This window comes from Tupaia chinensis, unplaced genomic scaffold (assembly GCF_000334495.1).
Source record: "Tupaia chinensis unplaced genomic scaffold, TupChi_1.0 Scaffold000240_1, whole genome shotgun sequence".
In the NCBI taxonomy this organism is placed as follows: Eukaryota; Metazoa; Chordata; class Mammalia; order Scandentia; family Tupaiidae; genus Tupaia; species Tupaia belangeri.
This window is the reverse complement of record NW_006159718.1, coordinates 824,444-834,102: the sequence shown is the minus strand read 5'-3', so window position 1 is coordinate 834,102 and position 9,659 is coordinate 824,444. Positions and strand designations below refer to the sequence as shown.

Here is a 9,659-nt window from a genome sequence, read left to right as displayed (position 1 = left end):
AAATATATCTATTCAATGACTGCAGTAGGATATGTAGCCCCAGCTAGGTGCTACTTTATAGGATGCATAAAGTTAGACTTGTGTTCATGGAAATGTGTGTGTCACCTGTGTTTGCTATGAGGGTATTTGGATTGATTAGGGTCTTTGGTGATTCAATAAAATGTGGGGGGAAAACAGTATAGAAAGCAAACATAGATACCAGAGACAGTGTGGGAGGAGAGTGGGAGATGGCAGAGGGTAAGAGATAGGGAATCAAGGATGGGGTGGGGGGGAAGCAAACATACAGAAAACAAGAAATGGAAAATTATTTGCTGACAATAACATGTTTGTTGATGTGCTTAATTGAGACAATATACAGAGTACTCTGGATGGAAAATCACATTTTGTATGCTGTAATGATATACAGTGAATGAATGCAAATAAATAAATTGAAATAAAAAAATAAAATAAAATAAAAGATAAAAGTCTTGAAAAAAATAAATAAAAATAAAGTATTTTTTTTATTGCCCAGGATAAAAAAAAAAAAAAGAAAGAAAGAAAGTCCAAAATCAAAAGATTCATGGAAGCTAATGACAATGAGGACACAAGTTTCCATAATCTTTGGGACACTGCAAAAGCAGTCATAAGAGGGAAGTTTATTGGACTCCCACATGACTGACCATGGTTCAAGTTCTGGACCTGGTGGCTTGAAAATCACACCATACATATGTACATGCCCAAAATCCCAGGAAGAGAATAGAGGAGAAGGAATTGGGGTGTGGATATCCTATACCACAATCCCTTATAACACACGCCCTTATAGGAAAAAACAACAGAGTGAGATTAATGCATCATACCATTGAATTGCTTTGGTGTACCAAAAATGCTTTTGGCTTCCAACAAAGACTTTTGACTTGTAATTTTAAAGTTTTTCTTTCTTCCATGAGAGGAGAGATAAAGGCTGAGGAAAGGCAAACATCCTCAACAGGGACTCACAATGCAATCCACCTTCTCACCCCAGTCAGCCAGGACCACGCACATACCCTGCATAGAAGGTGGGCCAGGGAATCAAACCCGCGGTCTCCCGTGTGAGCCCACTTCCCCTGAACAATCCACCTTCTCACCCCAGCCAGCCAGGACCACGAGCACACGCCCTGCATAGAGGGTGGGCCAGGGAATCAAACTCGAGGTCTCCTGTATGAGCCCACTTCCCCCGAACAGGAGACACAGCTGTGCCACCCAGGGAGTCCTGACTGACAGGATTTTTATGTCATTATGTTCTTGTTATCTTAGCCTTTTATATTAATGCAAACTAAGTTATAATTAAGTCAAGAGAGTACACATATTATTTTCATTTGGAATTGTCACAATTACGAAACCATAGATTCAATCATCGCTCTGAGAGACCATAACATGCACAGTGAAGAAGCAGTTGCTGGAACACCCTGAAGTCTGAGAGCCATAGAGAAGCCTCAGCCTCAGCGCCCAGTCTCTGCACTCACAGAGAAAAAATCCTAGTCTCAACTTACCAGTGCTTGCTCCTTTAAATATGTGAAGAAAAGTCATCTATCATGCATCAATAAAATGAGTGCAAATTAATGAATTTTAATTCCTCAGAGACAGGGATCGACAGGGCCAGTAGATGGTATGGTTAGGTGTTAGGCCGAATTGACACAACCACCGCCATGTTAGACCCTCAAGGACAGAACCCAGGGAGTCTGAGACCACATAAGTAAACAAAGATGGGCCCTGACGATGCCAGAGCCAGGTCAATCTGACCTCAACTGAAGGTCCTAATCTAAACCTAAACATAATGACAGCTAGCTTTCACACACCCCCCTCCCTCAAGTGGAAAATTACTGACTGTACTTTCTGCATTGTGATTCGGAGCTATAAAAGATCCCTTTATCTTAGGCTGGGGTCCTTGTGAAGGCCTGCTGTGATGGGCTGAAACTCGAACCCCAGCTAGCTGGAAAAATAAAAGCCTCTTTTGCAGTTGCACTGTCGTTGTCTTTTCTGTGTCTCCATCAGTTAGACCCATCTCTGAACCCTTACATAGGGAAGCTGGATCACGCATGGCTGACAGAGAAGTTGGAGTCCTAGACCCAGGAGTTTGAAAAACATGCCAGGTGAGGACAGCAGGTGGAGTGGTGGTGAAGGTGCTGGACTCTGGGGGGCCCATGTGAGTCCCTACGTAATAGCTTGCTTCCTCGCTCTCCCCTTCTCTTCCTCTATTTTTCTCTGGTGAACACACGTGCCGTATAGCAAATTAAATAATAATAATAATAATAATAATTAAATAAATAATCTGAAAAGAAGGGAGGAAGAAAGGAAAATATGCCAGGCAAATATGTGTACGTGCCCAAAATCCTGAACAAAGAATGGAAGAGAGGGATTGTGACATGACTACCCCTCACTAGAGGGTAATTTTTCATTTTCTCGCTCTCTTGAGTGCCCACACCTGATTAACTAAAAAAAAAAAAAGATCAACAAAGAATTTCCCACATGAAATGTTTTAATATTCAGGCTGAAAGGTAAATCATATACTTTTATTAGAGTGCATATAATCTAAAAGTAATGCAGCAGTGCAACATTTGAAAGCCAAAAATAAAAGCCGAGCTCTAATTCAGGTTGAGAGTTTTATAAAACACACTCTACTGCCAGTTTGACAAGTTTCCACTTTACATATAGCATGATAATACTTACGAGTTGATGTTCTAATAGCTGGATTTTTTCATCCTTTTTCTTTATTTCCTCTTTAAGTTGTTTTATTTCATTTAATAAATCTTCATTCTGAAATAATGAAAAAATTAAGATAAGGTATTTGATATAATGTAATAATAAACATTACATCAATGATGAAGACCCGTAATGAATGAAGTATCTGTTTACTTAGGGGGGAAATTCTCTATTCCAAGATAAATCTTCTGAGCCGGCCCAAGGCATAGTGGTTAAGGCAGCTGGGTCCTACGGGCCAACTACATGGTTCAAGTTCCAATCTCAGGAGCTTGAAAAACACACTGGGTATGTGCATGCAGGGCCCAAATCCTAAAGTTGAGGGGATTGTGGCGTGGCCCTCCCCTCTGGGACATATTCTCATTCATTCTCTCTCTCTCTCTCTCTCTCTCTCTCTCTCTCTCTCTATTGAACACATATGCCCTAGGGCAAATTTTAAAAAAGCCTTCTAATTTTCCTGGTCTAATGAATTCTACGTGTAAGAAACATACGATAACAGCAGCACAGTTAACTATCCCTTCGAAGTACTGATTAGGTGTCGGAGACCAAGCACATTCAGGTATCTAAGCATTTGATCCTGACCATACCCCTGAGGTAGGTACTTTTAGTCCGTTTTATGAATGAGGACACAGGGACATAGCCACAGAGTAAAATAAATCATGTACAAAACAGTAACTTCACCTAGATTTCAAGAGAGGCAGTAAGAAATGTTGATCAGAGAAAACGAGGGGAACCATAAGCAGAAGAATAATTAAAAGTATAGAGGCACTCCGTGGCTGGTTCAGAAATCGGCAAAAAGATAAATAAGCCTAAGCGGCAACAGGGGAGATTATCTCTGCATGAGCCACTTCCTGGGAGCAAGGCCTGAATCGAAGAGGAAACTGCCTGTCAGCTTCGACTACCAGAAATGCCTAACACTTTTCAACAGAAACCTACAGTTAAGTAGACCTGGTTACATTTTTAAAGTGTAAAGTATTTTTAGCATGTAATCTTTCAGTCTCTACCATAGAGTGCGGACAGTCAGTGTATGTTAAGTGGAGACATGCAATGTCTCTCTTTCATAGCCTGACTTGCTTTACTCAGCAACAAATATTCCAGGGCCTTGTTGTTTTTTATAGCTGAATAGTATTCCCTGGAGTATATGTGTCACAATTTTTCAATCCATTCATCTGTCTGTGGACATTTGGGTTGGTTCCATGTCTTAGCAATCGTGAATGCTGCAGTGAAAATAGGTGCAAGTGTTTTTCCAACTGAGCGTTCTCCTGTCCTTTGGGTAGATCCCCAGGAGTGGAACTGCTGGATCATATGGTAGTTCTATTTGAAGGTCTTTGAGGAACTACCATACATTTTACAAAAGCTTAACATATTACATAAGCATCATAATCACATAAATAACGAGGAAAACATAGTTCTAAAAATGTTGCTATGTATACTATACTTTGGAAAGACTTAATTATATACGAAAATGATCAGCAGCTGAATTTTTAAAGTTTAGGGTTTTTAAAAATTCATAATCAAGACAAAAAAGATCACGGGAGACAGCAAAGGACATATTCAGAAAGACACATTTATGATAGGCAGTGAAAGAAGCTATTAAGAAATGATAAATATATGTAATAAAATTTTAAATAATCTATACTAAATTAACATGAAAGTTAAAAGCTGGAGAAAACCATATAAAGATGAAAAATGAATTAAATCTCCAGTGTACTAAGAGCCTGTCCAAACATACAAAACTACTTTCAAGGCTCCAATAGGCAAAAAAGCCAGTTCTCACAAACATACACGGAACTGGCGAAACGTTCTCTCTGACAAGTTGAAGAAATGTAAATTAAAGTATCGAAGGTAATACTTCATAAATATTAAATTAGGTGAGAAACATCCAATGTGATTAACAAGACTGCAGGAGATAATAGCACATCATCGAACACGGCAATGAGCCCCTCTAGACAAACAGAACCATCTGCATCAGAGTCACAGAAGCACTTGTGCTGACTCGGCTCTGCACTCCCAGGGAGCTGTGCCCAAACAATGGCCCACGGAGGAGAAAGCTGACCAAGCATTCGAGTTTGTAAGTTTATAGCTGTCCTTCAGTGACAGTGGAAGTACAGCCTGGAATATTACACAGCCATCGTTCATGGAGTCATGACGAGGTTTGACCAGACAGAGGAAACAGACTCAAAGAAATCCAAACACAACCTGGAGAGAATACTAACTGCCAACACGCACACAGCACTTGTGCGGCAGGTGCTGCTCTGAGGATTTTACACATAAAGCAAGCCAAAGGAGCATGTGTAGTAACCAGGTAACTCTACTATAGCAGTGGATGAGAAGGTTCTGAAGCCAGAGAAAAGTGGCAGAAGCAGAACACATCTGGAAAACTATCAGCAGTAATGCTGTTGCACAAAGGTTGTTGCACAAACTAGGCCAGGGCCAGGTCACAGTGAGTCCTGACTGTCACATATGGCCTTGGTCAGAGAGACAGATCTGTTCCAGAATTGGTGCTGACAGCTGTTTAGCAGACAAATTTGACAACAAAACTGGGTTAGGAACTTGTTAGTAAGATACTGTAATGCTGCAGATGAGACTAGGAGCCTGACCTAAGAGAGAGATACAGGGATGGAAAAGGGCAGAAGGGCAGAAAATCACAGACTTTTTCTGTTTACTATATATGAGAAAAAGGAAAGGGGAGCAGTCATGAGTGATTTACAGGTGGGCCAGTATCTGGTGTGGTGATTAAGGTGCTGGACACTCACATGGCTGATTGAGGTTCAAATCCCGAACCAGCAGCTTGAAAATCACATCAGGTGTGTGTTTGTGCATGCCCAAAATTCCAAGAGGATTACGGAAAGAAGGGATGCTTTCTCTCTCTCTCTCTCTCTCTCTCTCTCTCTCTCTCACTCTGATGGATACATATGCTCCATAGCAAAACTGAAAAAAAAAGAGAGAGAGAAAGAAATAGAGAATACAGGAAGCCAAATGTGTCTAAAGAGGAACATGTAGGAATCCAAATGTACTATTAGACATATCTGTAAGGGGGAACACAGTAAAGACGTCCAGTGGGATTAGCAAGTATGAAAGAAAAATTTCACGTTATCAATGAATATGTTATGACAATAAAAACAATTCAAAGGGGCTGAACTTAAAGTAGAGAAACCTCCAAAAAAGAGGGGGAGAAAATGATGAACGATTCAAAAGAGAACTGGCAGAAAAGTCAAGAAACAGCTTTTAAGACAAAAGGCATGCGAAAGTTTACAGCATTAAAACCAGTGACTGTGCTCATTTTTCCAGGTTTCCACAATAACCAGAAAGGGGCTTAAGGAATCAAAACAGAGTTAACGTAAGTTACTAAATTAAAGTGGGACATACAAACATGTAGGACAACAGTGGCTAGAAAGTAGAGGAAGCAGTGAAGACAGAGGAGAGCGGAGGTGGGTGCAGTGAGGTCCCAAAGCAGCAGCAGGAGAAGACAGGGCCAAGATCACTCACGAAAGGGGGGGGGACCTTAACCCACTGCTTGATCCATAAGGGAGATGGAGGGTTGACTCTCCTGTCGACCTGTACACCAGGTACCCGTGCCATGGTCCTGGGGGGTTGAAGAGACTGTGGGGGTCACACAGGAGGACCCTGGTTGGGTTGCTTGTCTTCCCTTCTAACCCCATCTCTGAGTCTCGAATAAAAATTAAAAATAAAAAAAAATTAAAAAAAAAAAGATAAGAAGACCCAGATTTAAAGGGTGCCTAGAAAACCCCGTGTGTCTATCATGTACTACTAAACACAGAAACATTATAAAGAAACATGAAAAAAATAAAGATACAAATTGAAATTAAACATTTTTTTTATTTTTAAAGAGATTTTCGCTATAGTGTGTGTGTCCTCGCCAAAAAAACTGAAAGTGAGAAATCACCCAAAGGTGGGTGATTTGGTCACACCAGAGTCCCTTCTCAATCCATTCTCCTCTCAGTACCTTGGGCACACATGCACACGTGCCCAGCCTGAGTTTAAGCCACCGCGTTGGGACTTGAACCGCAGTCGACTAGATGGGAGTCCAGCAATGTAACCATTATGTCATCTGCTGGTCCCCAAATTAAATGTTTTTCTTTAAAAATTATTTCTTTACATGTAAAAACCTGTTTTAATAAGAGAAATAATAAGGAAAGACCAGCAAATGGCATAATGGCTATATCACTAGACTCCAACAAGTTGACTGCAGTTTGAGTCCCAGACCCAGTAACTTAGCAGTGGATGAGAAGGTTCTGAAGCCAGAGAAAAGTGGCAGAAGCAGAACACATCTGGAAAACTATCAGCAGTAATGCTGTTGCACAAAGGTTGTTGCACAAACTAGGCCAGGGCCAGGTCACAGTGAGTCCTGACTGTCACATATGGCCTTGGTCAGAGAGACAGATCTGTTCCAGAATTGGTGCTGACAGCTGTTTAGCAAATTTGACAACAAAACTGGGTTAGGAACTTGTTAGTAAGATACTGTAATGCTGCAGATGAGACTAGGAGCCTGACCTAAGAGAGCGATACAGGGATGGAAAAGGGCAGAAGGGCAGAAAATCACAGACTTTTTCTGTTTACTATATATGAGAAAAAGGAAAGGGGAGCAGTCATGAGTGATTTACAGGTGGGCCAGTATCTGGTGTGGTGATTAAGGTGCTGGACACTCACATGGCTGATTGAGGTTCAAATCCCGAACCAGCAGCTTGAAAATCACATCAGGTGTGTGTTTGTGCATGCCCAAAATTCCAAGAGGATTACGGAAAGAAGGGATGCTTTCTCTCTCTCTCTCTCTCTCTCTCTCTCTGATGGATACATATGCTCCATAGCAAAACTGAAAAAAAAAGAGAGAGAGAAAGAAATAGAGAATACAGGAAGCCAAATGTGTCTAAAGAGGAACATGTAGGAATCCAAATGTACTATTAGACATATCTGTAAGGGGGAACACAGTAAAGACGTCCAGTGGGATTAGCAAGTATGAAAGAAAAATTTCACGTTATCAATGAATATGTTATGACAATAAAAACAATTCAAAGGGGCTGAACTTAAAGTAGAGAAACCTCCAAAAAAGAGGGGGAGAAAATGATGAACGATTCAAAAGAGAACTGGCAGAAAAGTCAAGAAACAGCTTTTAAGACAAAAGGCATGCGAAAGTTTACAGCATTAAAACCAGTGACTGTGCTCATTTTTCCAGGTTTCCACAATAACCAGAAAGGGGCTTAAGGAATCAAAACAGAGTTAACGTAAGTTACTAAATTAAAGTGGGACATACAAACATGTAGGACAACAGTGGCTAGAAAGTAGAGGAAGCAGTGAAGACAGAGGAGAGCGGAGGTGGGTGCAGTGAGGTCCCAAAGCAGCAGCAGGAGAAGACAGGGCCAAGATCACTCACGAAAGGGGGGGGGACCTTAACCCACTGCTTGATCCATAAGGGAGATGGAGGGTTGACTCTCCTGTCGACCTGTACACCAGGTACCCGTGCCATGGTCCTGGGGGGTTGAAGAGACTGTGGGGGTCACACAGGAGGACCCTGGTTGGGTTGCTTGTCTTCCCTTCTAACCCCATCTCTGAGTCTCGAATAAAAATTAAAAATAAAAAAAAATTAAAAAAAAAAAGATAAGAAGACCCAGATTTAAAGGGTGCCTAGAAAACCCCGTGTGTCTATCATGTACTACTAAACACAGAAACATTATAAAGAAACATGAAAAAAATAAAGATACAAATTGAAATTAAACATTTTTTTTATTTTTAAAGAGATTTTCGCTATAGTGTGTGTGTCCTCGCCAAAAAAACTGAAAGTGAGAAATCACCCAAAGGTGGGTGATTTGGTCACACCAGAGTCCCTTCTCAATCCATTCTCCTCTCAGTACCTTGGGCACACATGCACACGTGCCCAGCCTGAGTTTAAGCCACCGCGTTGGGACTTGAACCGCAGTCGACTAGATGGGAGTCCAGCAATGTAACCATTATGTCATCTGCTGGTCCCCAAATTAAATGTTTTTCTTTAAAAATTATTTCTTTACATGTAAAAACCTGTTTTAATAAGAGAAATAATAAGGAAAGACCAGCAAATGGCATAATGGCTATATCACTAGACTCCAACAAGTTGACTGCAGTTTGAGTCCCAGACCCAGTAACTTAAAATTCACACAGGGTGCATGTGAATGTTTGCCCAAGATCCCGAGAGGAGAATGGCAGGGAAGGGATTGCAGCATGGCCATTCCCCCTGGGGGGTAATTTCTTGCTTTCTGTCTCTCTGGCAAGTGCATGTACCCTATAGCAAAAATCTCTCTTAAAAAAAAAGGAGAAACTTTACTTTAAAAACTATCATAAAACTGGGACCAGTAGTTGGCATAATGGCTATGTCCCTCTACTCCCATGTATTTGACTGTGGTTCGAGTCCCAGACCTGGTGGCTTAAACTCACGCCGGGCGCATGTGCATGTGTGCCCAAGATCCCAAGAAGAGAATGGAAGAGAAGGGATTGCGGCGTGGCCATCCCTCGGGGAGGGGCGGGGGGTGATTTCTCGCTTTTTATCTCCCTGTCTCTCTCTGTTTTTCTGGCAAGTGCACGTGCCCTATAGCAAAAATCTCTCCAATTTCTTTTTTTAAAAAAGCCAGAAAAAATTATAACAAAACTTGAAAAAACACTAAGAAATCAGGCTAGGTCCATAGTCTCGTGTGAAGGGAGAGAGATCCCTGGCTCTGACTCACGGTGCTAGTCTCAGCCCCAGAGGCATGAAAACATGCTAGGGAATTTGCATATGCGCTCCAGGCCCAAAAGGATGGAGAAACAGAGAAGAAAGGATTATAGAGTGACCATGCCCCACTGGGGGATGATTTTTCTCACTTTTTGTACTCTCCAGCAAAAAAAAAAAAAAAAAAACCCTGAGGACTCATCCGAGATCATCTGAATTAAAGAAACCCTGAGAGCTCATCAGAGAT

At 41.4% G+C, this 9,659-nt stretch overlaps 1 protein-coding gene across 10 annotated transcripts in view; it reads right to left on the bottom strand.

The window, feature by feature from the left end:
- CCSER2 (coiled-coil serine rich protein 2) overlaps positions 1 to 9,659 on the bottom strand; it is a 143,057-nt gene that overhangs the window by 38,621 nt on the left and 94,777 nt on the right. For 9 of the 10 annotated variants that reach the window (XR_001370398.2, XM_006148710.3, XM_006148712.3 and 6 more), the window contains one exon: positions 2,686 to 2,772. The exons of the other annotated variant lie outside the window; for it this stretch is intronic. Coding sequence is in view for 8 of the 9 variants with exons in the window: in XM_006148710.3 (XP_006148772.1) it covers positions 2,686 to 2,772 (87 nt within the window). In the remaining variant the exon portion in view is untranslated. The remainder of the gene's footprint in view (positions 1 to 2,685; positions 2,773 to 9,659) is intronic. 10 annotated transcript variants of the gene reach the window in all.